The sequence below is a fragment of the Salarias fasciatus genome, chromosome 19 (genome assembly GCF_902148845.1).
Source record: "Salarias fasciatus chromosome 19, fSalaFa1.1, whole genome shotgun sequence".
NCBI classification, from domain to species: domain Eukaryota; kingdom Metazoa; phylum Chordata; class Actinopteri; order Blenniiformes; family Blenniidae; genus Salarias; species Salarias fasciatus.
Genome location: NC_043763.1, coordinates 12,199,334 through 12,226,960, shown reverse-complemented (window position 1 = coordinate 12,226,960; position 27,627 = coordinate 12,199,334). Strand labels below are relative to the sequence as shown.

At 44.5% G+C, this 27,627-nt stretch overlaps 4 protein-coding genes and 1 long non-coding RNA gene across 5 annotated transcripts; 4 read left to right on the top strand and 1 right to left on the bottom strand.

The window, feature by feature from the left end:
• The first annotated feature begins 822 nt into the window (after positions 1–822).
• Positions 823–12,139, top strand: LOC115406730 (protein FAM163A-like). The gene is made up of 5 exons (XM_030116940.1): positions 823–1,214; positions 1,819–1,876; positions 7,990–8,076; positions 9,553–9,667; positions 10,936–12,139. Exons 4-5 carry the CDS (start codon positions 9,575–9,577, stop codon positions 11,311–11,313), a joined length of 471 nt encoding a protein of 156 aa, XP_029972800.1. The 5' UTR covers positions 823–1,214; positions 1,819–1,876; positions 7,990–8,076; positions 9,553–9,574; the 3' UTR covers positions 11,314–12,139.
• LOC115406731 (uncharacterized) lies at positions 2,816–14,366 on the top strand. The gene is made up of 3 exons (XR_003933561.1): positions 2,816–2,828; positions 12,140–12,144; positions 13,377–14,366. It is a non-coding gene; the product is annotated as an uncharacterized LOC115406731 (long non-coding RNA).
• A 792-nt stretch (positions 14,367–15,158) lies between these two features.
• Positions 15,159–20,082, top strand: LOC115406835 (rab GTPase-activating protein 1-like). The gene is made up of 8 exons (XM_030117071.1): positions 15,159–15,580; positions 16,195–16,284; positions 16,409–16,519; positions 17,199–17,303; positions 17,415–17,498; positions 17,640–17,711; positions 17,832–18,065; positions 19,634–20,082. The coding sequence occupies exons 1-8, from the start codon at positions 15,470–15,472 to the stop codon at positions 19,865–19,867; spliced, it is 1,041 nt and encodes a 346-aa protein (XP_029972931.1). The 5' UTR covers positions 15,159–15,469; the 3' UTR covers positions 19,868–20,082.
• Positions 20,083–20,294: 212 nt separating this feature from the next.
• ebi3 (Epstein-Barr virus induced 3) lies at positions 20,295–22,920 on the top strand. The gene is made up of 6 exons (XM_030117171.1): positions 20,295–20,574; positions 21,230–21,341; positions 21,426–21,525; positions 21,832–21,949; positions 22,064–22,227; positions 22,515–22,920. The coding sequence occupies exons 1-6, from the start codon at positions 20,472–20,474 to the stop codon at positions 22,668–22,670; spliced, it is 753 nt and encodes a 250-aa protein (XP_029973031.1). The 5' UTR covers positions 20,295–20,471; the 3' UTR covers positions 22,671–22,920.
• A 55-nt stretch (positions 22,921–22,975) lies between these two features.
• Positions 22,976–26,668, bottom strand: odf3l2a (outer dense fiber of sperm tails 3-like 2a). The gene is made up of 5 exons (XM_030117488.1): positions 26,620–26,668; positions 26,132–26,242; positions 25,800–25,922; positions 25,516–25,657; positions 22,976–23,321 (listed from the first exon to the last, which is right to left on the bottom strand). Exons 1-5 carry the CDS (start codon positions 26,666–26,668, stop codon positions 22,976–22,978), a joined length of 771 nt encoding a protein of 256 aa, XP_029973348.1.
• Between the last annotated feature and the right edge of the window lie 959 nt (positions 26,669–27,627).

Genomic DNA, 27,627 nt, shown 5'->3' with positions numbered 1-27,627 from the left:
ATGTAGGAAATATTCATTTAAACAATGAAGAAGTGAAAGTTTTGTTGTTTCAAGCAAATTTGAATCAAATTTCTTTCACCAATGAGTCAGGGAGTCCCAACTGTTGGGTGAAGGAAGGAAGCATCAAGAAAAATTTAACTAACTTTTTAACCTGAAATGTTTGTCTTAAGGCTGCTGGGGGAAATTGGAGAAATTCTTCTCACACAGAGAGAGAACATGCAAACTCCATACAGAAAGGTCAGTGGACTTGAACTTGGGGTAATGCTTGGGTGAACCGCCACAATCATGACTTTTCACCAATGTAATCTCAGAACATTGCTCAATGAGAGTTTAGAGTCGATCATTTTTTTTTCTTGAGCTCATTTCTGAAAGGTTGCTTCTCTTGGGATTTAACTTTCACTGCTGCTGTCAGATATATCGACCCGGTCTCAGAGTTTGAATGACATTTGGTGGATTGACTGTGACAGGTTGGGCTTCTGGATTTATTCCTCCTGATGAAATTCATTGCGACAGGTGGAAAAACATTCTTTTTTTTTTTCCTCCAGAAAATCAGAGTTGAGGATTTTGATTTTAATAAAGTGAGTTCATTTTCAATTAAGTGACGGAGAGCTCCTCCCACATCGGGCCTCATACTCATCCCAGCCCACTCCCACCTCCACCCTCTGCCTCCATCCTTCCCCTGGAGTGATATCGGGCCGTTCACAGCTGACACTGACACCCCTCCCTCTCGCTGCGCGTCCCACCCCGCCCCTCCGGGACCGGCGGCAGTGAGTGCCAAGCGCCCCCCTCCCCTCCCCTCCCCTCCCCGTCCCTCTCGCCATGCCGCGCGGTGACACTCGGCAGCCGGACCGCCGCCAGCTCGCCTCGTCCGTCTCCAGCGCCTCACGCAGCGGCGGGAGGATGCCATGAGATTTCCCGCGGGCCCCCACTGGAAGCTGGCTGTGAAAGGACCGCGGCGGGGGGAGCGGGGAGAACCGACGGCGACGGCGGCGGCGGCGGATAATGACGTGATGGTTCCGGTTGTAGCGCGAGCGCAGGGGGGCTCCGGGCGCCGTTAATGACCGGAGCTGGAGGAGGAAGAGCAGCGGACTTTAGTGGAGCCGCCTTCAGCAGCAGAGCGACCGCAGATATAGAGACAAACTAAACAGAAAGAGAAGAAGAAGAAGAAGAGGAGAGCGTCAAACAGGTTGCAGAGGGTTTCTCCAGCGTGGAAGGTAAGCTGACGCTCCGCGTGCTCCTTATCGGCTCTGCGCATCAATTCATCCGCTTAATTGACTAAAAGAAGGATGATCAGTGATGTAACAGCGGATAAATTGACCTCGACCAGCCAGTGCAGCTTAGACATAAGCTCAGAAAAGTATTGATTTAAGTAGGTTTTTTTAATTACTTGTGGATCGTCTGCATTCAGGTGTGACCTTAAATTTCCCCTTTACAATTTAGGAACACTTACTGTGTGACTGAGAGGAAGATTGATGCTCGTGCTGCTGCACATATACTTTAATCCACACCATGAAAATGTCTATTATGCTGCATGATAATGGCCACTTTCTGAGCACTGACAGTAAAAATAGGTGTGAGGACATGAATAAATGCAGTGGTGAAAGTGATGAATGAGTGGATTTATGATGTGGATGGAGATAGATTCAGTGACTGACTTTCTGCCCCCAGCTCCATACAGAGGAGCTCATTTGCCGCGGCTGCAGTGCTGACCACATCACTGCCGCGGCCCCCGGGCGCCTCTGGAAATCACAGTTCTAACTGATGTGGTGTGTCTCTCATTTATTTATTTATTTGATTGTTTGTTTATTGCTTTCCCAGAGGGCTTTGCCAGGCACTGGAGGATGCTATTCCTCACGTGGTGACTTCTGCAAGCAAGGTGTGTGTTCCTGCGTGTTTGTGACTGATCGCTCTTTACACACACTTTGTCTTCGTACCCGGTCAGAAGGAAAACCGCTCCAGAGCTTTTGCCACAAGGTTGTTCACGCGGCGCCTCAGATCCCCCGTCTGCACCTGGGGGATCTCGCTTTGGGCAAAACCGTGTAAGATGAAGCGTTCACTTGTGGCTCAGTGCTTCTGTCTTCAGCTGGGGTCTCGGCAGCTCAGTAGGATTTCACTGAGGTCTCTATTTTTGGCACAAGCTGCATAAATGTGAACCTCGGCGAAGTTCACCAACCCAGTTCTAATCTATTCAAGCAGAAATGATCCAAAATAAATTACACCTAGATAATTAGGACGCATGATGACTGCCCCAACCCCAGATGGAAGCCAGATGCAGTGTTAGTTATTCTCAGTCATATGGAAAAAATGGATGACTGAGTTCCGTTTAGAGTATTTCAAAATGAAATCTTCTACTTTCCCTCCCCCTTTTTTTTTCTCCCACTCCCCGCTGCCTTTTGTTCCCTCCTGCTCCGGTTAGTGGGTGTCTCTGTCCTAGATGTGGATGTGTTCCTCTCCTCACACGCCGCGGTGAGTGCTTTCAGAGGCGGATGAGGCAGAAAAGTCCCGATTTCACTACTTGGCTAAATTGCCCTGTGATGGAAAAATATTGTTAAAGGAATGATACTTGAATAATTGAAGCCCCAGGGTTTTAAAATTGCATTGACTCGCCTTGATTTTCAGCCACAAAGTTGGAGGCCACCTCAACGAAATATTCATATCATTATTTAAGAGTGGGTGTATGAGGGAGCCACTCAGGTCCCGCCACCTTCTCCTGCTTCAGCTGCTTCCAGCCTGGATCCACATGTTATCTTTAACCGATATATTTCAGCTTGAATTTAATGTAATGGTTTAAGATTAAACAATGACAACTATAAGTTAGAGTTTATAATGTTGCAACCCTTCTTACATTTTTTTTATCTGCTTTGAAATGGTAGAGGTTAATTGGTTTCCAGAAGGGAATTCACAGAATAGACTCAGTGCCCAGTGGTGGCAGGACAACAGGGTAAAGTCTGGGGAGGAAATGACTTTGTTCTGAAAGAACACAAAATCCGGTGTAGTTAGCAAAACTAGCTGGTGTGAATCAGTCACAGCAGAGACAGATGTGAGGTGATCGTCGTCAGCCTGGCTCTAAACAAAAGTATTCCACTTAAATTTTAATGAGGAGCTGTTCTGCGGATCCCGGTGAGCAGGGAAACGCTGTGAGGAGCAAATAAACAAAGCCAGCAGGTAAACTTTAGACGCTTGTTGTAGTGGAAAATCAAAAAATTGACTGCAGATCATAGATCTGCATGCAGCTTTCTTTTATATGGTTCAAAGTAATTGGTTCAAGTCTAAATGGCATCACATGATGAATCAACAGTATGTGTTCACAGTGCATCCATCCATCCATCCATCCATCCATCCATCCATCCATCCAGATCATCAGGTACCTTGAAGATGACAACAGTACAGCCAGTCTCTGCTTTGTGAACTTCAGGTTTTCGAAGATTTAACCAGATTAAAAGCTCTTTTTTAGATATGGAAGTGTATATGGAACGATTTTTTCCCTCTTTTATTCCCCGCAAAGATGATCTGATTCTGGGAGCAGCTTCTTCACAACTAAACAGATCTGGCATCACTTTGCTCTTCTGAGTCTTGACTCCAGTAAGCTGATTCCTCAGAATGTAAGACTGTTGCTTTTCCTCGCAGCTTTGGATCCCCTCATTAAATTTTCCTTTCAAAGCCTCTCTAATTTCCACTCTTCACTCAGGTGTCACCTGGGAGAAAAGAGCTCCTCGTTTCAAAACACAAATCTTCCGCGTGTCATCCCACACAAAACTTCTGAAGAAAGCAGGGGGGGGGGGGGGTTGTTGTGTTTTTTTTTTGTTGCCACTTCTGTGTTCGATCCGGGATGTGTTTTGCTGTGGATGTCTTGTGTTTGTGTACGCGCACGTGCGCATGTGTTTTGGTGTCAGGCTGGTTTTATTTCCCACTGAGAAAACGAATTAAAATATGACACCTCTCTCTTCTCCCGCTCGTCTCCTGCTTTTCACTCTGTCAAGAGATGACAGAAATGCTAAATATAGTCCTGCGAGTGGAGTGTGAAACCTCTCCACCCCTCTTCACAGCTCCAACTTTATGGAGATCGACGTGAGAGCGTTCGACGATAACCCGAACAAAGATTTAATCATCCCGCTGATGAGCTCTTTATGTGCGTTTTTTGCATGTGAAGGAGAGCGAGGGAGGACGTTCAAAAGAGCGCGTGTTCGCCGGCAGACTGCGGCGGTTTCAAACAATATCAATAAAAGCAGCGCCTGGCAGTCAGTGATGCAAACATGCAAATACAATTCAACGTAATAAACTACTCTCTGACTTTATTATCAGTATGGAAACACCAGTCTCATGCATAAATGAACAGCGGCTCTAAATTCGATTTTATGAGCGCAGGTTTGATTATCGCTGCTTTGTTTGTGTGGAGTCTCATCTCTGGTGGACAGATCTAAATACTTAATGAACTTCCGCTGTCATCCCTTTAAACAGGGTGAAGCTAGATTTTGATTTTAGTAATTATTTCCGTGCTATAGGTGAAACGCCGAATCAGACTCCAAATGTAAATCTGTCCCGGTTGTTGGATGTCTGGAAGCGTTGTGAGCTTGACGTGGTGCCCGCGTGTACCTAGCAGTCTGCTGGGACCTGGCGAGGAGCCTGTGGCTCCTGATCTGAAACTGTCAGTGCAAATCACGCAGTTTGAAGCTCAAATCGTTCAGGATTTGTGTTGCGAGAGGCTGTATTAGAAAACTTTGTCTTCCCCATTGAGCTCTCCGTCTCTGCACTCTGTCCACTGGCCTCATGTGTCGCAGGAGAACTCACTGCTTTGACAGTGTGGATAACTAATTTCTACAGCTTATGATGACTCCTCTGCCTTAATTTCACAGTTAAAGGTTATTTGAAGTTTATTCATTACGTTTGTGGCGCTCAGTCTCAGTCATAATAATGCACTTAGAAATGGTCTTCTGTGACAAGATGCCACGAACCTGAGGATCAAGAGTACAAACCACTGCTCTGCCTTTTCTCTTCCTGTCGAGTGGTGTGTCTGAGGACTTGAAGAGGTTTTCATGATAGTTCGCTTTACACTAACGTGTCACCTTCAATCGGCCGCTTCTACTTTAAAGCTTCCCTACCTCAAATACATAGTACACATAGAACTTCAGCATTTTACTCTGAACTCCAGAAACAAGAGTAAAGAAACCCTTTTGACTACACGAATTCGTCCAGTAAATCATTTAGAGATCAGATATTTTGATCAGAGTCCAAACTGAACTGAATCTTTCAACGCTGCTGTACAAACGTTGACATGAGACTGAGCCAGAGGGTCTGTTCTCTCTGAGAAACACCACTTCACGTCGTCTCCTCAAACCCTCTAAATCTCAGGGATGCGGCTCTTCTTCAGTTCCTCTCTTGTGCTTTGAGGAAACGAATCCTTTACTTTGGCTCAAGCTTCGCTGGCAGCTCCACGCTGTGTAACTAAAGTCTACCGGTCACCTGGGACCGGTCCACTTAATGACATAAAGGAGGATGTGTGCTGTGGAAATCAGATGCCTGTTGTTTCCACTGAGACGCTTTTATCCCCCTTCATCCCTGTCACTTGTCCACGTCGGCATCTTACAGGATTTCTAGTAGCTTCTTTCAGGCCGCAGTAAGATCTGAGGGTTTTGTGCGAGAGATTCTGTGTGTGTGTGTGTGTTTGCTCCTGCTGGTGTTTGTGTGTGTTTTGGGGTCGAATCAGACAGCTCCGAACCCGCTGGGAGTCATACATGAGCTGGGCTGGATAAGATACTCTGACAGCGTGAGAGTCCAATCTTCCAACCTCTGTCACTTGGTGTCTTTGTTTCTCCAGTCTGTTGGAAACTCACTAATCTGAGGCTTTACCTCCGCGCTCCCTTTCTCGCATAATTTGGCTGCGTGTTAGTCAAAATCTTTTATTTTTGCTTCTAGAAAAATCCCATTGTTTTGTCTGTGCGGGTACACATCGGAGGAGGGGGGGGGGAAAACATAAATCCCGCATTAAATGTGCCACAGCGGCTCTGAAGAGGCCTTTAAACTGATAAAGCAGGAGATGTGATGTACAGTGTGGTCGAACAAGTGAAGGAGAGGTGCTCGGAGAGGAGCGCCAAAGAGACGGGAGGCACGAGGAGGAGCGAGCAGACACGAGGTAGGGAGCTTCGGAGTGACGAGATGGAGAAACGGGGAGCAGGAAAGGACTCCGCATCGCTTTTAACGACATTATCGTGGCCCGTGGTGTATATAATTTAGTACGATGACGCAATGGAGGATAGTGCAGCAAGTGAACTGTCTGAGTGCACATGCTGATTTCAACACACACGAGGAAGGAGAAGCGTTCCTTCCCCTGACGATGGCAGATGTTTTCAAGTGTATTGATGGCTTTCTCTATAAAATGCTCTTTTGGAAAATCACATCAAAACATCTATAATAAGAAAGAAACAGCTTTGATGTCGGGAAAAATCATCTGATACTTTAATTAACAGTATCAATGCCGAAAACGAGTAAGTCTGCCAGAACCCAGAAATACTGTAAATATTAGTCTCAGTTATTGTTACGTCTTCATTTTGTCTGAGTGCGTTCACTTGGATATTCTGAGCTGTCATTAGGTGTTTGGTATTTTAGTGCAACTGCCGCTGTACAGAAATAAAAACCGAAAAACAAATATGTTCTATATATTTCCTGCAGGCGTTTTGATTTCTGTCAGGTTGACTAGTTTACACGTTTGAGGCTAGATGATGTATTTCCAGTGTATATAGGGGTAATCATGTGAGTGCATGTGACGCGCTGCCAATCAGCACTTTTTTGTTTGCAAATTGAAGAAATCATCAGAGAAACGCAACGATCTCCTCAGAGGTCCAATGATGTGAGCTGCATACTATATCCATGTTTAAGTATCTATACTATATATGTGCTGTTTATGCATGTTTGCATACGTGCATTCACCTGTGCGTGCGTGTAGCAGGTAGCGGCGACAGTACGTGGCAGAGACGCTCGGCAGTAAATTCCATGGTGGCAATTATCCCTGCAGCTGTGAGAAGTGCTTCTGTATCAGTCCCAGTAAACTCGGATGACAGTGGAAGCATGTGCACATCACATTTAGTATGCCCAGCCTGCATTGCAGTTATGCATATAACATAATGGCCATATGGCTTCTGTGCACAGTAGGTGTTGCTGCATTCAGCATGGTAATCTATTCACCCCCCCAAGTGTTTGTTTCTCATCCAGAAGCAGTCCGTTTGGAATTCAGCTCACAATTGTTGCCCATAAACGGTCTGAAAATAAGTGTGTGTGCGCGCAATGCGCCCTTGCTTTTATGGATCTTACTGCAAGACCTGATTTTATGTCACATGGAACAGCAGGTGTGAGACCTCCAGTTGATTAAGCTGACATTTTGCTTCATCGCTACTGTAATTAGTTTTGCGTGAATCCGACACACGAGACAGAATCCCTCAAATGTCAATCTTCACTGCCTTTGTTTTTGTAATTTCGATCTGAACCCGAGCCTGCACAGCGTCGGGAAAACATGCAGCGCGAGTGTTTTGCGATGACGGTAGTGTGAGAGTGAGTGATATTAAAGTCTCCTGCTTTGGATTTCAACTTCAAAATAACAGATGTGTGTTTTCTCAGAGCCATAAGTTCTTCTTCACCCACATTTTCCCGGATCATCCACTGTCTGTAGCTCCAGCTGTGACCCTCACTACGCTCTCTCTGCACGCACATTAACATTGAGGCAGGCGTCAAGGGCAATATTCCTCCATCTGACATGCAAGACGTGAACGCCCCGTGCATGGAAACGAACAATTCACTCAGCCTTTTCTGATTCTCATATCAGTCCCTGGACAGAGGTTTAGTATTTGGAAAGCACCTCATATTAAACATACAGAAGGATGAAAGTTGAGCTTAAAGATGCTTGATCAAACAGGAAAACAAAGTAATCGCTCCATGAAGCGAGTGTTTCCCTCAGTATTTCGCTCACGCTCACCGTTGAACCTCTTTCTCCGCCTGCAGGAGCTCCAGCGGAACATTCCACAGACCTGTCATGTTTTTCTATCCTCTCACATTCCTCCACCTCTTCACCGCCCGCTGTCTTCTAATGTAAGTGTTCGTCTCCGTTATTAAAGGTCAGTCCCCACCGTGTCTTTAAAATATGATTTTTTTTTTTTTTTTTTTTGTTCCTTTTTTCTTAACTTTTGTTTCTCTTGCAAACAATACAGCCTCATGTTGAGCCGCGGCCGGTTAGCAGTTTGCACCAAGACGGTGGAAATTCTAACTTGGCTCCGTCCGGACTCGCACTTACAAACTATCACTTCCCATTCTGTATTTGAACTGAAACATAAAACATAACATTTCTGCTATTAAGAGAGTTATATTCCATAGACGCTTTAATGCCAGTGTGCTAATTAGTTCGCTTTAGAGGTGTTCAGAGGTACATTTTTTTTTTTCTCCAGCACCAGTGAGAGAGGGAAAGGTTTTCTGTTTCATCCTCCTTTCAGTCTTAATGAGTCCCTCCAGGATCTTTCAAACTTTTTTGGCATTACAGTTGTAAAAAAAAACAACAACTTTATTTTGCACAGTGATGAAGAATTACTTCCTACTTGCAGTCCAATCTGTGGCGTCTGCAATTTTTAATGGTAATTTGTAAAAACATTTAAAATCAAGGATAAAACCTGCCGTTTCTTCAAATTGTTGATCTGAAATTTTGCTAAAAACAAATGTAAATTATTCCCTTTTCCTCTTTTTGATAAACTGAAGGCTCGATGATAATATGAAAATCCTGGGCAATTATTTAAGCTGCACGATCGTCTTCTGGCATCAAACACAGCACATGGTTATGCTGCTGTCCAGGCCGGGCAATGAAGCCATTTTTTTTATGCCTCAAAGTGAAAAAGCGTCCCTCCAGGGAGGATCTCTGCCCGTATTTCACCGCAGTGGCGCACAGACTGCTAAAAACTATCCTCCACTTTCAAGAAGGGCTCAGCAAACCGTTGTACTTCTCGGCAGATGAGAGCTTTTTTTGTTCCCCCATACAGTAATTCTACAGTTATAATGACAGAGTTTATTGAAATCAATAAAGCCATATTATATAATAATGACAAAGCACCTACCAAAACAAACATTATAAACTACAATAGACATGTAAAACACAGCCAGGAATGACACATTAATGATAAAAAAAAAAAAAAAGCGATGAGCAGCATTATGCAGTGAAAGCAGCGGCAGAGTGGAAGGTGCTCGTCCTCGTCGCTCCTGTAGAGCCTCACGGACTCGTGCATAATCCCATTAAAGCTGCTCTGCAGGTTTGTGGTGGACCAACACTCCGCTATGTAATTACTCATCTCTATCTGCGAGCACAGAAACCACTCATCTGTTTAAATAACAGCTACACCATGAACCCGTTACAGCAGATTTCATCAGTTTCTGTTATATCACTGAATGAACAGACTAATTCAGCATACATTGGTTTTTCAGGCATTATAGTTGCATTAAGTATGATTTTCTGTGTCAGATTTCCTCTTTCTGCCTCCTTCCATTGTTCTCTCTCTCTTTCTCTCTTTCTTTCCTTCCCTGAAGGGTTTGATGGAGAGCTGGTCGAATGTCAGCAGGAACTATTGTTATAACCGGAGGAATTCTCGCCGGAGTGATACTGCTGTGCATCGTAGCAGTTCTCTGTTACTGTAGACTCCAGGTATCCCTGCGTGTGCATGCTGTGCAGTTTGTTTGCTCAGTGATCTGTGACAGATTTCCAGAGAAAATTATTTTTTTAATGCTACAAATTAGTAATAATCTGAAGGAGTCAGGAAACTCGTTTCCTTTGTTTTTCATTGATTCATTTTATCTTTTGGTAGCATCATTATGATTTGAATTTAGTTATAATCCTTGTTTTTCCAGTCATTGTTTACTCTCCCTTTAAAGCCTGATTAATTAAAAAGTCTTCAAAATATTAAGCGTGAAGGAAAGAAATCAAAATGACTGGATCATTGTCAAATTAACAATAATATCCTGCAATGTGAAAAACATCAGGGAGTTATCAAACATTCCCACTTAGCTTCAAGACAAAGCATGTGGTTCAAGCTTTTTTTCAGACGGGCTCTTCCTGATCTTAGTTTCAATGAAAGGTTGGAGTAAATGAGCCTGCTGGAACATAAAGCTGGAGAAACCCGATAAGCAAGTATTTTTGTCACGTCACCGAGGAATGAGCTGTTCCTGTTTGTTTCACTCTTTAGCATTAAAATTAAAAGGGCTTGTCGTGTCTCTTTCCATTCACATAGATTAAGTTCCATATTTATGTTTGTTTTTAAGTATACTGCTTTAGTGTTTAATCATATGAACACATTTTTCTTCAAAAAAAAAGGAATTGTCTGTCTCAGTGATGAAAAATCTAGCATTGCCACTTTGGAAAAAAATGCCTACGCACACTTTATCTCAGTTTTTATAGACACATACATTGATATATAGTATCAACTAGACTTTTTTTTACTTTCATGACTGAATAAAATCAGCCAAACTTGTATTAAACTTTGATTTAATAACATTTTTTAACTTGAGCATCTGTGAAAAGTTAAAAAAAGAAAAACAATAATACAGGAATGCTTTTTTTGGAATTGGCACGTTGTGTCAGAAGACAGTAGGAGTCGATCTGTTGGTAATCTTCAGTAGTTTCCACTTGGCTGTATTATTCTGAGACTTTGTGGTCACAGGCTCAGCAAGTTATTTGTGTGTGATAGTAAAGAAGCTTTTCCTCCCTCCGTAACCCGCTGTGCTCTGTCTCTCGAACAAACAGACATGACAGTGGTATCAATTCCTCATCGACCACCCCCGGGCAAGAAGATTAATAAGTTCAATTCCCACAGCGCTAAATTGTTCCTTCAATATCCTCGACGTTTCCTGTACTGTACTTTACACAAAACGCTGATCTCTTTCTCAAACTGTCTGTCCGCCGCCGCCCTGCTGCAGTATTACTGCTGTAAGAAGAATGATTCCGAGGCGGACGTGGGCTCCGTGGTGGGAGCCGACCCCCTCTCTCACTTCCCCTGCAACGCCTGCAACGCCCTGGCCATGGACGGCACGGCCATCACCCCGGTGTCCCTGGACCAGCTGGACTCGGGCTCTCACCACAGCCACTGCCCCTCCTGCTCGCCCTACCCGGTCCGGGCCGGGCTCACGGACGAGCTGCGGAACGGCGGCGAGCGGCTGGGCTTCCACACCTACTACGAGAACCCGTCGGTGTCCCTGCCCCTGTCTGCCAGCCCGCAGGGCTCCGCCCCCCTGAGCTACTACAACCCCACGGACATGTTCCCCCCCCCGCCGCGCCCCTACAGCACCCAGGTCTGACCCTCGCTTCGTCTCGGACGCACACAGCGACAGGCGCAGTGGTGAACCCTTATCCAGCACACACACACACACACACAAATTCAGGGAACGAATCACGACACAGCACAACTAACCCCACGGACATGCTCGGTCCAGACGCTCATCCAGGGACGTGACCCGCAGACTAATTGAGCCCCTGTGTGTGTGTAGCAGATCCTCGCAAAAGCCCTGGATGAAGTCCACCTGCAATTAGATCAGCGGGGAAATAGTACATATAAAGTACAAGTTTGGTTCCCACAGGAACAAAACTCACAAGGTTCTGGAGCTGAACCAGTGCAAAGGAAATGAATGTTGGCATCACGGCCGCATAGTCTGAACCAGGGGAACATTAAGAAGGTTTTTAGCCACAATAAAAAGCAGTTATTGTAACATGTAGGTGGTTTGAAGTTGCTCATTTTGATCATCAATCACTGAAGGCAGCCGTCTCCGGCCCTGGTCCTGCTGATCGCCCGGCCTGCATGGTTTATGTCTCCACCTGCTGCAGCACACCTGGTTTCAATCAGGGATTTCTTAGGAGCTCGCTAATGGCATCCTCACTGGATCCAGGTGTTTTGAAGCAAGGAGATGTCTAAAACATCAGGAAAAAAAAAGGCGAAATTAGTTTCCTTTTTCAGGATGTAATTATGTAATTGGAGAACCAGTTAAATAGAGTCAGCAATCCCAGTGCTTTGCAAACCCTGACAAAGATTTTCAGGGAATCGTAAAAGGAACATTTTTAAAGCAGTTTGTAAATTATGGTCTAATTCAATACACCACTGCCAGATGAATTTGCCCCACACTGTAACAGAAAAAGTCAAGTTTACATGATTTATAGTAGATTCATTTGTTTCGATTATCTATTTGAAAATCTGTTGTGTTGGTCCCGATGTAAGGGGAGATTGTAAAACAGCACCCATTATTAAAAGGCTCAAAAAAGAAGGGGAAAAAAAAGGTTTTGCAGACCAAATCTTGTTTTTATAAATACATTTATGAATTTTCTTAAGTAAATCTCCTAAAAACTAGGAGAATAAACATGTTCACATGCTGTTCACATATTTAGTGCGCAGAAACACAGTTAGGGGGCAGCAGTTTTCTCATGAAATGCGGTTTTGTAAGCAGCTTCCAGTGTCCAGATACAGCATTTTAAGACCATTTACACGACGTTTCAAGTGAAAAAGAAAGTTCCGTATTCGTCAGCTCCCAGCTTCGACGTCGCGAAAACGGACACCTGAAGCGCAACAGAAGTTTTCCGTTTTCACTTGAAAACGTTGTTGTGTAAACATGGCCTGATTTCCTCCTTATCAGTACTTCATTCATTGCATGAAAGCGACATTTGACTTGTTCAGTCGAGTTTCAGCAGATCGCTTACAGCATGCGCCTCTAATTTTCTATTCCTCTCAAAAAATACAAGTTTATGAGAAAAAAAACGACATAAACTAACAGATCCTTTTATTCCAGTTTTTTAGAGCACTTAAAATTGATCACTTTCACACTTCTGTTATTATTAATCTAAATTTTCTGAGAGAACTCACTAAAAACATTTAAACGGAGGTCCATTGGGAGCGCCACCATTCATACGTCAGCATGCTACATCTGATGACGCGCTATCATCTGCCGCACCATTAGTTTACCGAGCGAGTCGCGCGCTTAACGCAGAGGTTGCCGGTTCAATGCCCCAAGTTTCCCCCCAGCGGCGTGGCGGTGTGAGTGTGTGAATGGGTGACTGTGACGGAGCGTGTAAAGTGCAAAGTGCTATAAATGTGAAGTGTATTTGTCATTTTTTTCCTCGCTGGTTTTACCTGAAAGGGCCAAACGGTTTATGAACCCGCTCAACCTGCGTCTCCTCCAGCTTACATGAGGGCTAACTGTTTTTCTATTAGTTCATATTTGTCGTCTATAAAATCTGATAGATTCACTTAGAGGGGCCACATAGAGAGGGTTGGGAGGAAACTTCAAGTTTTAAGCCATTTTTGTACATCTGACATTTGTGTGAAGGCGTAAATGTCCTGTGCTCTTCTCGCTTCACTGTAATGAAACCAGTAGAGTAAAAAATAAAAAGGAGGCTTGTCCTGCAGTGTCTTCCATATAAGTTGATATATTGAAATTTTTTTAATGTCTACAGACTGAGATGTTAACGAACAGGCAGAAACGAAATACCATGTACCATATTTTACTGACCTTGGAGCTTCAGTTTTGTATCTATAAGCCATCATATCTGCTTCAGTACAGTGAAAAGACGCAGTGTAACTGTAAAAACAGTATATGCCTGAATCTATATATATTTTTAAGGAGTAGTGTAGTTCTGTGGGAGGTGTCAGGGTTTAGATTTGTTGTAGTGAGCTTGAGTTTTGTTTTTTTTTCCTTTCAACTTGGTGTTCCTGTGTGTTACTGACAAGTTAAAACACAATGAACACGATGAAAAGAGACTGGAAATGTGTGTTTGGAAATGAAAATCCACTTTAAAACGGTACATAAGATGTGCAGAGAGTGTAAAAAATATATAAAAATGTTGAGTCATATCAATCAAATATGATTGTTTATGAGATAAAAGATACTTATTCACTGTAAGATCACGTTATTTTTGTTTCCACTGAGCTGTGAGTTTCATCACATCTCCTTCCTCACCTCACATCCTCTTGTGGTTCAGGACTAAGCGCTGATATAGAACTGTAAAAGACCTCGTTTTCTTTTCTTAATTTCTCTCATTTCACTCAGCATCGTTGTTCTTTGCCACTTTGTCGACATGAACTAACCCGAAGTAAAAATCTGATTTCCATCGTCTGATAGGAGAGGCGTAGTTTTAGTGCTCACCAGTTTGTTGCACCACAAAGAGCACAACAGCTGTATCAGAACCCAAGTGTGCGCCTTTTTCTTTCTTCGGGCCCCGTTTCTTGTCCTGATTGTTTTAAAAACTGTATTTTTACTGTATGGATAGAACATGTTTTCTTATACTCTGATACAGTGACGACAAATATCCACCGTGTTTCACAAGCTGTTCCTTTTTTTTGAGGAGGAATAAATGTTTCTATATCTGACTGGAGTCTGTGTGTCGAGTGTTCTCGCGCGGCGGTGTGGAAATCACAGTTTCTGCTGGAATTGGGAGGAAAATCCCGGCCTCATGACGAGACAACGGTAAATGATGAAAAAAGCAGTCGGGTCGGGGGGACCACGGAGGGGAAATATCGGCGGGGAAGAAAGGGAAATGAAACGGTGAAACCAAACTGTCATCAAGAGCAAGCAAAGAAAACGAGTGACTCATGACTTACATGGATGAAAAAGAGGAAAAAAAACTGTGTTGGGAAATGTGGGTGACTTTTCCAGGGAGGCGATTTGAATCTGTTATCACGCATTCATGCCTTCATATTCATGACTTTACCTGCTCGACTTGTTTGCCTCGTCTGGCAGCTCGAGTTTTCCACGGCGGCGCGGTGACAAGCCCGTGTCACGCCAACAGGCCCGAGGTGAAATATCACGGATGCCACATCATTTGCTCCTGAGACGGGGATTAGTTAACAGTCTGGCGGCTTCGCACAGCGACTGCTCTGAAGCAGCAAATCACAGAAAACCAAAGGAAACGTCTAGAAATGGAAGCGTGTGGCAGTCGGACGTTCTTCTGTGGGCTCATTATCGCTAATTAAATCAGAGTGAAGCGAATGTCTTGAGAGGTGTGGTTGGAAAACAGGTATTGCCTGTGTGTGTGTGTGAGAGAGAGAGAGTGGACAGGTGAGGAAAGGTGAGAGCTTGTGGGTGTGTTTAAGTTTGTTTGCACACATTCTCCCCGGTCTACTTAAACCCTGTCGGACCTGTTGCCGTCGTCCACACACCTGTAGCGTCACCCGGCACTGGAAGGAGCTCTGAACGCGGCGAGTTCTACTCCCCGGTGAAGCTTCACTTCACCTGGTTCAGTATCTTTCTCCGCTTCTCACCTTTGGACCGTAAACGGTTCCCTCGTATCCGGAAGGCTTGGACTTTCGTCTGAATCTCCCTGTTGACACACACATGCTGGACCTGCCGCTCGACTTCATCGCTGCGAGTGAAAACAACCCCGGCGGCGAGCGGCTGGAGACTTACATGTGAATTTTTGCGGCTGTTTTGGGAGTGTGTGGAAGCAGCTCCTGCAGCTGCCCGTCAAGGCAAGATGATGGAGGAGGTCTCCATGAACATGGCCCTCGATGCCCGGGCTATGGAACAGATGAGTGAGGAGGAGATCTTCGCCTGTCTGGAGGCCGAACAGGGACCTAAATTCACAGTAAGGCCTGCTTACGCATCGCTGCATTACATTATTGAAGGTTTTCCTCTTTGCTGCACCTGTGTGTGATATCGACCCATTAATATTCCACAGTGGTGCCGTGCGGCTAAGTACATTCAATCAAGTTCTGAATTTGGGCTGTTTTTGTGCTGCCACTGCTTGAGTATTGTATTGTGCATTTCAGACGGACATACTGCATCTTTTATTCAGCCTGACTGCTGATGAGAAGCGGGAGAATTGCACAAAACACACTTTTCCGACAGATAAGCGACTGTCGATATGAGAGAACAAATTCTGACTGTGCATTTTAGATGTCTGAGATATGGACATTTTCATTTCACTTTTTAAGAGGAGCCCTTCCTGCTGCTATTATTCCTTCATGCATGCTAAATTGTCATTTCCCCATGTGCTCAGCTCTATCTTATCTGGGTTTTTTTTTTTTTTTTTTTTTTAATCCCTATCTGGATCTCTTTCTGAGGCCTGTTGTTGATTTGTTGCGCTTATCCACCATCCGGGCCAATATCTCTTCAGAGAAGATAGCTTTCTTCAGCTCAGACTAATATGTCAGTTTTCCATATTGCTGTGTTTGATTGGCCTCAACTTTCTCCCCTCAGGTCCCAACAAAGAAAGCCAAACTGAAAGAAAGCCTGCTTCAGATAATGGAGGACAAGGAAGAAGAAGAAGACCCTGTGGACAAATATGTGGTCAGAAATCTTTTGAGCTCCTCTTTTCATTCAGTGGAGGTTAAAGCTATAAAACTTTCCCTTTTTTTTTTTTTAACTTAATTTCCATACTCTGAGTCTGTAGAACTTTGCTGTGGTTTTGCAGAGGGAGAACCGTCGGCTCCAGCAGGTCAGTCACCGTCTGGAGCAGGAGAACGACAACCTGGCTCACCGACTGATCAGCGGCAAAGTGGAGCTGAGGAGATCTCTGGATAAGGTCCGCTCGACGCAAACCGATTCTTCACAAATTGGGTCACACAAAAACTATTGATCTGTAAAGAAAGAAAATGTTCAAATCAAACATTGTCTTCCATGAGCCTGAGCTGGTTTAGTACAGACACTCAAGTCTCCTCCCACAGTCAAAACACAAGCTCGTTATGTTAATTAATCACTAAATTATAGGTGTGTGTGGGTGTGTGTGTGTGTGTGTGTTTGCCCTGTGATAAACTGGCGGCCCTGCCTTTCAACTACTGAAAAGTTGTGATTGTCTCCAAAGGAATCAAGAAAACATGCAGGTTCACGTGTTGTTATGATTCAGTAATAACATGTTTTTTTTTCTGTAGTCTTTTATTTTATATCTAAAAAACATGTAATTTGTTTGATCAGGGCTTGGGTTTCTTTCTCTTAATTATGTAGCAATGGCAGAAATGTTACAAATCAAATGAAACAGGAAAACAGAGAAATTCTCAGACCGCCATTTCTTCATCTCGCTTGCCACATTTGGGCGGGTTATTTGGTGAATCGAATGGCCTGTAGGAGAGAATGTGAGCGCCGCCGTCAGGTGTGATGGACTCGGCCCCCGGCCACCCCGAGGCGGATAGAGCCGTACGGAAAATGTCCTGAACTTTCTGCACACTAGAACAATATCTCGATTGTGCTGAATTCTATATTTTCAGGCAGAGGAAAAGGTGTTTGAACTATCCAGGGACCTTCTGCAGAGCAGGAAACAGCTGCAGGCAACCGAAGAAGAGAAAATATTGAACGAGGAGGAAACTGCAATGGTAAGAATAAAGATTTATTGCTGAATGGCGATATCGTGCCTCACAGGTGTCGTAGCGATTGATCTATAATCGCAGGCGTCTGGAGGTAAGAGATGTTTTCCCCTCTTGTAGCTGAAGGAAGTGTTTCGGAGAGAGCTGGAGAAAGCCGAGCAGCGAGCCAACAGGTCATCGGGGATCGTCGAGGACTACAAACAGGTACCGATATTTGCAGTCAGGACGCCTTCGCGAACCACAAACATCGCCGGGAAGCAGAGGCGCGGCGGAGCTATAATAAGACATATTGCTGCTGATTATGTTTTGCTTAATGACGTTCAAATCAGATGCCTTTTCTCTCAGATCTGCTCTCAGCTGACAGACCGCCTGGAGAGGCAGCAGGCCGCCCACAGAGAGGAGGTAGACTCTCTCAAGGTGTGTGTGGAGCCTGACTGTCGTCTGTCCCACTTCTGTCTCTGTCACACTCCTTGGATACCGTTGTTGCAAGAATCATTGTGCAAAGTTCTCTCAGTTATGCTCGATTTTCCTTCGCAGAGCACCACCAAGTCCTGCGCTCGCTGTCAACACGTTGTCGATCCAGACAACGACTCCCCAGAAGATCAAGAGATGACCGGGAAAAGCGAGGAGGAGAGCAGCGCGGCGCCGGAACGGGGAGATCAGAGGAGGGACGACCGGGAGAAGGAGTCCCTCAGGGCTCAGATCAGGGAGCTGGAGCGGGATCTGGCCCAGACCAAACTCCTGATGGTGGAGGCCAAGTGCAAGATCCAGGTGAGAACCGGCCACGAGAACATTTACTACATGCAGCACATTTCTTAAAAAATGACTTCTGCCAATGTGAAATAGTTCATAGTAACATTATTCACAGACCCTTTTCAGTACGGTTGCTCCGTTTCTAAAAACATTGACTTTTGGATATTTTAATATATTTTGCAGGTTCACATGAATTTTACTCAGCCATAATGGAGCAAAATTATCTCTTTAAATCATAACGTTTACAGACCGCCGAGGAATCAGAAGATAGATTTGGCAATTAGCTCGTTATTTACTTTCTGCTCTGATATTCTGTGATGTATTGATCTTAACTCCTCTGTGATCCGGAGCTGCAGAATCATAGAATTTTCCTGCTTACATTTCATACATTTTATATGCAACCTGCATCAAATCAGATTTACAGTAACAGGAGAATAGATGATTACTGCAGAATGATGACTACAAACCACATCACTTGTTTACAGGAAAAGTTTGCAAGAAATATGCAAATGAGCCTTGCCGAAAAACCCCCCAAGGCTTGCAGGGAAAACCTCTTCCCTGTCCAGTTATTTATGACCATGTGGCTTTCTACAGCGTTTTGCTGCATTTCTTCATAATAGTTATCTTAACTGAATCTGCAAAAGTCGTCTCGTAAACGTCGACCCCTGACCTCTGATCCGGGAGACGACCAGCTGTGATTACTCGCCCCAGTTTAAATGAATTAGTGGGGGATCAGCGCCAAGTGTCTGACGCGCCGCCGTCCTCAGTGAGCGTAATCCAGTGAAGATAGGAGATACGGCGGTGTCTGAGGAGAGCGTGTTTGACAGCGCCGTGAAACCCGAGTGACAAAGCAGATTAGTTCAGGAAGACGCTGCAGAAATTTACCCAGAAGAGAACAGAAACAAAGCCCGAGAGGGGAGGGTTTCACTTATTGACTCTTCAACAAAACTCCTCTGCTGACTTCCCCTTCTTCAGTTTTTAAACTAAAAATCCTAAATGACAGCATGAATCTGACCCTGTGCTCTCCCAAATGAGGAGTTCATAAAAACAAACGGAAAATGTCACAGTATACATTTAATGTGTATAACCAGCCACAGGATTTGGTGATATGTTCAAAATAAGTGTTCTGATGAGTGATACTATGTATGGCTTATTTCTCTAATAAACTACAAAAGCTTATGCTGTGATCAAGCTGAAAAGAAGCATTTTGTACAGGATCGTGCATCTTATAATCCTTCGATAATTTTTTTTTTTTATCTGTATCCCTCAGCTATAGTGCACATTATAATTTAAATGAGGTATATGCATTATGAATATCTGGGAAAATACTCAGTTTACCTATTTAATTGTATTTTTAATGCATAATTTAATCTACACTTAAGATGATTTAACTGGCTCATAATTATAAAACTGAGAACATGTGTTATGAATTAATAAAACCGATATACTGAGGGTAAATTCAATATAGATTTCGGTAGGAGAGTTTAATAATAGTTTTACAGCGTTGGAAGTGTGACATGGCGAATGCATATGAAGTTTTGATATCCTGCTATTGCCTTCTTGCATCCTTGTCGTTCTTCCCGCAGGAGCTGGAGCACGAGAAGGGAATCCTGGCCAGCGACCTGCAGGAGGCCAAGAACAGCTGGATCAGCAAGGCCTTCACCTCCCTGCGCACCTCCAGCGGGGGGCTTTACAGCCTCGGCGTGCCGAAAGACGGCGCCCCCGCCGCCAGCTGGAACCTCCACGGCGCCGCCTTCTCCAAGAAGCTGTCCTGGCCTCACAGCCACCGTCGAAAGGCGTCTGAAAACGTGGACTCCTGACATAAATCTGGCCCATCTAGTCCTGTCAGTGCTGGTTCCTGACAGCTCCACTAGGTGGCAGTACGGAGCACATCCTGAACGCAGGGAAGTCCCAGAGAGAACAGACAGGTGATGTCAAATGGGACTTTTTCCTGCCTGAACACAACAGACTCCTTTTTCTTAAAATGTGTAAAATGTACATTGTTTTGTTTTTGTAAATAAAATTATTCACCTAATATGTGTGCTACCTTCAAGGCGACACTAAAGAGTTCTATCACATCAACACGAGTGTGACACAAACTTCTCGTGGGTGACATCAGGAAACAGAAACGCAGCGGTTTCGTCTCCCCGACTTTACGCCGCAGTCGCTGTTCCTCTTTCGGTTTAACCACCTCAGCCTTAAAGAGCCGATCAGCTGCAGCCCAGACTTCATAAGCGGCGCTGAAACGCCACTTGCTATCTCTGAACTTTGACTCCAGTCGAATAGGCCCCGCGGAGAAAGTGGAGCACGGAACAAAGGAAAAATAGGCAGAGGAGTCATTATCCTGCAGCAGTCAGGCTCAGTGGATTTATAGCTGCAGTTTTCTTTTTCTTTTTAATTTCTACCCTCCTCCACCGAGACGTGATGGCTGCATTTTCTAGCAGTGTGTGTGCCACTGTAACTCTCCTGATGTGTGTCCTCGGGAGCCATGCGCTGGACCTGCTGAGAGCAGCTGCAACATCTGGGAGTGAGTACCAGAGGAGTTACTCTGATTACCGGCACTGTTCATGAACGCTCCTGCAATATGCTTAAAAAAAACATGAAATGTGTATTTTTAATCATATAGATTGCATTTTAGATGTATTACTTTGAATTTATATTTATCTTATTCTGTCATAGAGTTTCAGCTTTCATGATTGTTAAAGTAATGAATTTCATTTTGATTTTTGTATTTGTATTTTTCTAGTATTATCCAATAATAATAATAGTATAGAAATTATTAGATACATTTATAGTTTATTACTACTAAAAATATAAATTTAAAGTACCTCTCTGATGGTGGAAACAGGCATACTTGTAATTTATATACAATTTATATAATTACATTTGTAAATAAAATGCTCATTAGTGAAACATGACTTTAATTTGTAAGCGTTTTTTGTGTTTCACAATCTGAAAAATTACATAATGTATTTGGTCAGATCCACACGTGTAAAATATAAACAAAAGTTTAAATTTTAGCAGACTTCAGTAATGACAATTTTGGCCAAAACTGGAAAACTATCTAATTTTAGAGACAATTTACCTGTTTGAGATGCTGTACTTTAGATTTTGAAGACATTGCAGTAATGTGATTGTTTAAGCTGCGCCTGGAAGTGACTGAAGGTGTTTTCTCCCTCCAGAGCCCTCGGTTCCCGCGGTCCACTGCCGCTGTGCTGTTTATCCTAACGTGACCCTCTGCACCTGGCCTCAGCCTCCCCAGCCGTCTCCCACACACTATGTGGCCAGCTACAGGTAAATCTGCCTTCACGCCTCTAAAACCCTTCTTTCAGACAGGCTTCATTTCACGATGTGCACGTGAATGTTTGCATTTTTCAGTGAGAGAGACGTACGAGGAAGCACCGTGCAGCTCCAAGTTATCCCACCTGGAGCTTCACCCTCCGCTCTCACCTCAGCACCGGTGTCTTCCTCTGAGCAGGTACCTGCATTTCTCTAAGAATTTGTGGTGGTTAAAGACCTGAAACAGTCGTGTGAGATTCAAGTCAAGTCAAGTCAAGTCAAGTTTATTTATATAGCACATTTACAGATGGTAGCTGTGCCAAAGTGCTTCACAAAGTGCAAACAATAAAAGCAATAAAGCTTTTAAGATAAGATTCTGTGAACTGCAAAATCATTAATGAAACTCAGAGTGACAGCAAAGAGCCAGCACTTGACTGCACATCATGGCCAAAACCCTCTTTTCACCTTTTTGTTTTTTTTTTCCTTACTTTGTTCTGATTCCCAGCTCTGGCACTGCCAGCTGCCCAACCTCAAACTTCTCACCAACTACATTATCAACATCACTGCGGTTCATCCCTCAGGCAGCAGCTCCTATCTGTCAAGCTCCATGTTGGAGGATATCGGTGAGAATAAATTCATGTGTAATCTCTAAAAAAAAGCAGGTGCTGTCTGATGAGCAAAAACACTGTAATTGCAGCTCTTGTTTATCTTAAGTTCTGCTTTCTGTCTCTGTGCAGTGAAACCAGACCCTCCCGTAGACGTCCGGATTTCCCCTCGAAACATCCGAAACCTGCTGGTGGAGTGGACTCCTCCCCCGACGTGGGCCGACCTGGACATCTTTCCTCTGAAATACCACATTCTCTACCAGTGGGAAAGCAGGGGCATCCCGAAGTTTGTCAACGTAAGAAAAGCCTGATTGCTGCAACAGCATGATGAAATAAAAACTTTGGTAAACAAAAAATTTAAGGGAGTTCAAAAATGTTATTGAAAAATTTGGGAATTTTTTTTTTTCTTAATTTAACTTCTGTCAGAAATCCTTGTTTGTTTGGTCACCACAATCAAAATGTGACAAAAATAGTTTTTGTTTTAACTGTTTTTTAAATTTAAAAATGTATAAAAGATTAAAAGGTAAAATTGTATCAATCTAAACATGAATAAAGTCTATAATTTTACATCTTTCTCTTCCAGCTGGGTCCGGTGGAAAACACTAAGATCGAGCTGAAGGGCCTGACCCCGGGCAGACCCTACCTGTTCCAGGTGTGTGCCACGGAGCTGCTGGGTCTGGGTCAGTGCAGCGACTGGAGCTCACCGGTGAACATAACAATACCCAAAACCAATCTCTAGACTCCGTCTCAGATCCTCGTGCATTTTACCACATCTTTGGAAGCTATCAAAAATGGCATTTTGTTGTTTTAAGTGCTCAAACAGTGCAAGCAAAATGTATCAATATTTATTTATTTATTCACAGAGAAATAAGTAATATACCATGTATATTGTGCAATCGCAAGTTCAAATCAAGATTTTCTTTTTTTGTCTTTGTTTATTTTTGTAATACTGCTGGTTTGACGAGTCATTTATATTCAAAGAGCAAATATTTTTATAAGTGTAAAACCAAATAATAAAAAAAAGATGAAGTGAACCCGGAGCGGTCAGTCAGTTATGTCCACCACGAGCGGAGTGACGAACTCAGAGTGCCTGACGCCCAGAGTGAAGGAGGGCGGCTTGGGGAGATGCAGCTGGAACTTCTCCGGGCTGTACGATCCCGGTCCGGGGTTGGCGGAGGAGTTCAGGGGCCTTTGAGTCCGGCTCTGCATGCTGAAGGAGGGCTGGCGCTGGCGGTAGATGTCCGGGTGGGTGCTGTTGTACTTCCCCGGTCCGGGGCTCAGGGAGAGGTCTTCGGATGGAGCCCCAACGTTTCTCCGGGTGGAGATGGTGTAGCTGGCACTGGAGGGTTTGTTGGGGATCTGGCTGCCCAGCAGGTTGGGGAGGCTGTAGCTGGTGGGTTAAAGACAGCGGTATTCAGGTCACAGATCAACTACTGGGTTATTATTTCAACGCTTCGTCACAAAGCCCGTCTTGTGACGGTCTGAACTCGGCTCACGTTTCCCATCAGCCGGTGAACAATCCTACTCCCGATGAATTCTGCTTCACAAAGCGGCGAAGAGCCGACATCAAACGATCAGAAAGCAATACTCCGCCTGGCGCTCATGTATGTGAACGGTATATACATTTAAATGGATTTCAGTTATATTGCACTTTTCCAATGATTTAGCAGCCCCCAAAGCACTTCACACTGTTAATTATATTCACCCAAGCACACACACACACACACACACACACCAGCTGAAGCAGCTGCTGCCATGCGAGACACTTAATTCATCCAATTTGGGGTTCTGGCCCAAGGACACTTCAACATATGGACAGATGAGGGATCGAACCTCCTGACAGCCTCTCCACAAACTGAGCCAGTATACCACAGCTATACTGTATATCAAACCCATATGGAAGTAGAGCCTTACATGCATGTGTAAGATAAAAGAGTGTGTGTGAGGTGTATACAACATAGTACAGTACATACTGTAAAGTACAAACAAGAATCATAGACAAATAATGATTAATAACTATATTCTTGTTCTTGTGTCTTTTTTTTGTTTCTGTTTTGGTGAAAGTAGAATAAGAGTTTTGTTTCAGATTGTTCTGTCTTTCGAGGTTGGAACTGGACTGGAAGAAGCACCTGAAAAAAAACTCCCCCCTGCCTTCAACTCAACTCAACTCTCGACTCAACTTTATTTCTGTAGCACTTTAAAACAACCACAGCTGACACAAAGTGCTGCACAAAGTCAGAATATATAAGTTCAAGTGCAGAAGTAAAATACAATAAAAACAACAAAAAAGATACATTTCAATAAACATTAAAAAACCAAGGGGAGAGTCTCAGACTGAGCTAAAAGCCAGTGAATAAAAATGTGTTTTAAGATCTTTCTTAAAAATGGACAGTGAGGGGGGCCTGTCTGATGGCAGTGGAAGCTCATTCCACAGCTTGGGGGCCACAACAGAGAAAGCTCTGTCCCCTCTGAGCTTACGCTTGGACCTCGGCACCTCCAGGAGCAGCTGATCAGCTGATCTGAGGCACCGAGCAGGAGTGTACGAGCAAAGCAGCTCAGAGAGGTAAGGCGCTGCGAGACCATTTAGAGATTTAAAAACATATAAAAGAACCTTAAAATGGACTGTAAAATGCACAGGTGGAGGGAGGCCAGGATGGGAGTGATGTGCTCCCTCTTACGTCCTCCAGTTAGTAGCCGCACTGCAGCATTTTGGAGCAACTGGAGACGAGCGAGGGACGACTGGCTGGCTCCAACATAAAGTGCATGCCGAGATGTAATAAAGGCATGGATTACTGTCTCAAAGCGCTGACGTGCAAGAATGGATTCAACTTGGGCCAACTTCCTGAGGTGGAAGAAGCTGGACTTAACCACTGTGTTTATCTGCGAATCTAGTTTAAAATCACTGTCCATTTTAAAACCCAGGTTTCAAACAGTCGGCTTCACATGCGGAGTCAAGGGGCCCAGGTCAGCAGCTGGAGGTTCACAGGAGTCACTGGGACCAAACACAATCACCTCTGTCTTTTCCTCATTAAACTTTAGAAAGTTTAGGGCCATCCAGGCTTTAACGTCCTCCAGGCACCGTAATAGAGGCGTTAACGAAAAGGCTTCCTTCTTTTTTAAATGGGACGTAGATCTGGCTGTCATCGGCATAGCAATGAAAGGAGATGCCGTGCTTTCTCAGGATGGACCCCAGTGGTAATAAATACAGAGAGAAAAGCAGTGGCCCCAAGACTGAGCCCTGTGGAACCCCATACGACAGAGGAGCAGAGGAGGATTCAGCACTGGCCAAACAAACACACAAAGCTCTATCTGTCAGATAGGACCTGAACCACTGCAGTACAGGACCACTGATGCCAACCAGGGGCTGCAGTCGGGATTCTAAGATGTCGTGGTCCACGGTGTCAAAGGCAGCAGTCAGGTCCAGCAGAACCAGAACCACATAGTCACCAGAGTCATTTATGAGGAGGATGTCATTAAAAACCCTGAGTAGAGCTGACTCGGTGCTGTGCATGGGTTTAAACCCGGACTGGAAGACCTCCAAGATGTTATGATTCACCTCAAACTCAGTGTCGTCCTGCTCTTACCTGTTGGGAGCTGGTACTGCATCCACAGAGCGGTATCTGGTTCGAGCTCCAATGGAGTAGGACGGAGGCCGTCGGTGGAAATTGAGAGGCGGAGCCTTCTCTGGACTGTAGGCGCCTGGTCCAGGAGTCTGGGATCCCACGCCTCATGACAGGAACAGAAATGGGCTCAAAAGATTCATGTTGGTGCATTCATGTCACATGTCTGAGATGATTCAAAGCCTCTCCTGAACATACCATCAGGATCTGTGTGTCTAAGTGTAAACAGCACGTTTGGTTTCTATTACCTTTATTCACAATTCGCCTTCCTCTGCCCAAAATGGAGTAGGATGGCGTCTCCATCCGGCCAAAACGGGTGACCTTGGAATCAAAATGGTACCTCGGTCCCGGACTGGAGTCTACAGAAACCACTGCAGGAGGCAAAATCAAGAACTCAAACACCTTCTCACTGACATTAACTATAGAGATGAAACAACAAACTAAACACATGGAGTAAATGGTGTCATTGAATGTATGAAAATGTTGAAAAAAAAAAAGGTAATGTTACACTTGAGGAGCCAAATATGTACCACTGCTAACAAGTGTGACACAAACAGTGGTTTCTGTGGCCTAAACTCACGGGCGCTGCTCATACGGCTGTGGAAGGAGTATGCAGGGCTGCAGGGCTTGGTTAAGTCATGGTTGATGTATCCGACTGTAGGGGGCAGACTGTAGCGTCCAGGGCCTGGGCCTGAGAGGAGGAGGAGGAGGAGGAGGAGGAGGAGGAGGAGGAGGACAGTGATGAAAATGATGCAACAGATTCAGCTTGCAGCAGCGCAGCACACCCACTGCTGGCCCGGGCTGCATCGTCTCTGATGATTTCCATATGGAGCGCTTTGACTTATTCTCTATGGTTATGCATTTTAACGTTCTTCCTCTGCTTGTTTGGGAAGGATTTCTAAACAAAGTGGAAATCTCAAACAAGTATGGAGCAACGACTGTGTGTAACGCCGCAAGAAATTTTTTTTTTTTTTTTCACAGTAAAACCGGTTCAGCTATAATACAGTCCATGTGGACACACACACACACACACACACACACACACACACACACTTCTCATGAACTGACCTCTTTCTCTTGCAGAGATAATCGGCCTCCTCTTCACAGCCTCCTCCATTCTCCACCGGCTTCCTTCCTTTGTCCTCTGCTCTTCCTCTCTGGATCTTTGGTCTGGTCAGACACATCCTTTTCTCGTGTGGCACCGTTCAGGTGAGCTGCAGCCTCTCGGACTGAATTATTCACGACCACGAGGTGAAGACATCCTATCTTGACCAAGGCCCAGGTGTGGACCAACTTTGCTCTCCACCTCTTTTTCTCCAAGCTTCTCAATAAGGCTCAAAAGACGAGGCTCAACAATTATTAGTCACTTAGCAAAGCTTTAAAAAAAAACCCACAAAATTGGCATTAAATTAAACACTTGTTGGGAAAGTGATCCTTGTGACTTTAACTAAGACGTAATGTAAATCATTTGTCATCCTACTCCATGGATCAGGTTAACACTGCATTATGTGTGGGGAACGCTCCATGTACAGCAACGTCTGCTGTAAATAACAGCATCGGAGTAACTGTGCTATTAAAAATGAAAGGACTTACACTCGTCTTCTGTTACAGGTGGACACGTAACAGCCAAACTGCTGTAATGAATCCCCTCTACTTATGAGGGCTACACGTCTTCGAGTGTTTTGTGCGATTTTACTGTTTATATTCACGTCTGAGCGCAGAGTTCACTCTCCAGTCTGAAAGCCGGTGTTCTGCTCCCACATTCAGCTCCTCGTGACCCCGAGCGCAGAGGTAACTAAAGTCTTCAGAGCAAGAAAAACCCCACCTGCTTAAATATTAAGCACCACTGACTGAGTATTCACCAGCGCGGTAACAAGAATCTGCCGTGTCAACCAGAGGGATATGAACCCGCTTCATGCTCGGGCACTGAGAGGAAACACAACCTCAGGTTTCCTAGATACACACACACACACACACAGACACACACACACACACACTGAGATGTCAGTCATTGTTGTTGCGCTGCTCAAATGAGAGGCTCGCCTAATTCCCCGAGAAAGATGCCAGCTTGTTGTT

Coding starts and splice junctions, on each gene's coding strand:
- ebi3 (XM_030117171.1), top strand. CDS start 20,472: ATGGCTGCATTTTCTAGCAGTGTGTGTGCCACTGTAACTCTCCTGATG. Junction 21,342..21,425: donor CACTATGTGGCCAGCTACAG/GTAAATCTGCCT, acceptor TGCATTTTTCAG/TGAGAGAGACGTACGAGGAA. Junction 22,228..22,514: donor GCATCCCGAAGTTTGTCAAC/GTAAGAAAAGCC, acceptor TTTCTCTTCCAG/CTGGGTCCGGTGGAAAACAC.
- odf3l2a (XM_030117488.1), bottom strand. CDS start 26,668: ATGGAGGAGGCTGTGAAGAGGAGGCCGATTATCTCTGCAAGAGAAAGA. Junction 26,243..26,619: donor TATCTCTGCAAGAGAAAGAG/GTCAGTTCATGA, acceptor TCCTCCTCTCAG/GCCCAGGCCCTGGACGCTAC. Junction 23,322..25,515: donor GCAGTACCAGCTCCCAACAG/GTAAGAGCAGGA, acceptor TTAACCCACCAG/CTACAGCCTCCCCAACCTGC.
- LOC115406730 (XM_030116940.1), top strand. CDS start 9,575: ATGTCAGCAGGAACTATTGTTATAACCGGAGGAATTCTCGCCGGAGTG. Junction 9,668..10,935: donor TCTGTTACTGTAGACTCCAG/GTATCCCTGCGT, acceptor GCCCTGCTGCAG/TATTACTGCTGTAAGAAGAA.
- LOC115406835 (XM_030117071.1), top strand. CDS start 15,470: ATGATGGAGGAGGTCTCCATGAACATGGCCCTCGATGCCCGGGCTATG. Junction 15,581..16,194: donor AACAGGGACCTAAATTCACA/GTAAGGCCTGCT, acceptor TTCTCCCCTCAG/GTCCCAACAAAGAAAGCCAA. Junction 17,304..17,414: donor ACGAGGAGGAAACTGCAATG/GTAAGAATAAAG, acceptor CCCCTCTTGTAG/CTGAAGGAAGTGTTTCGGAG.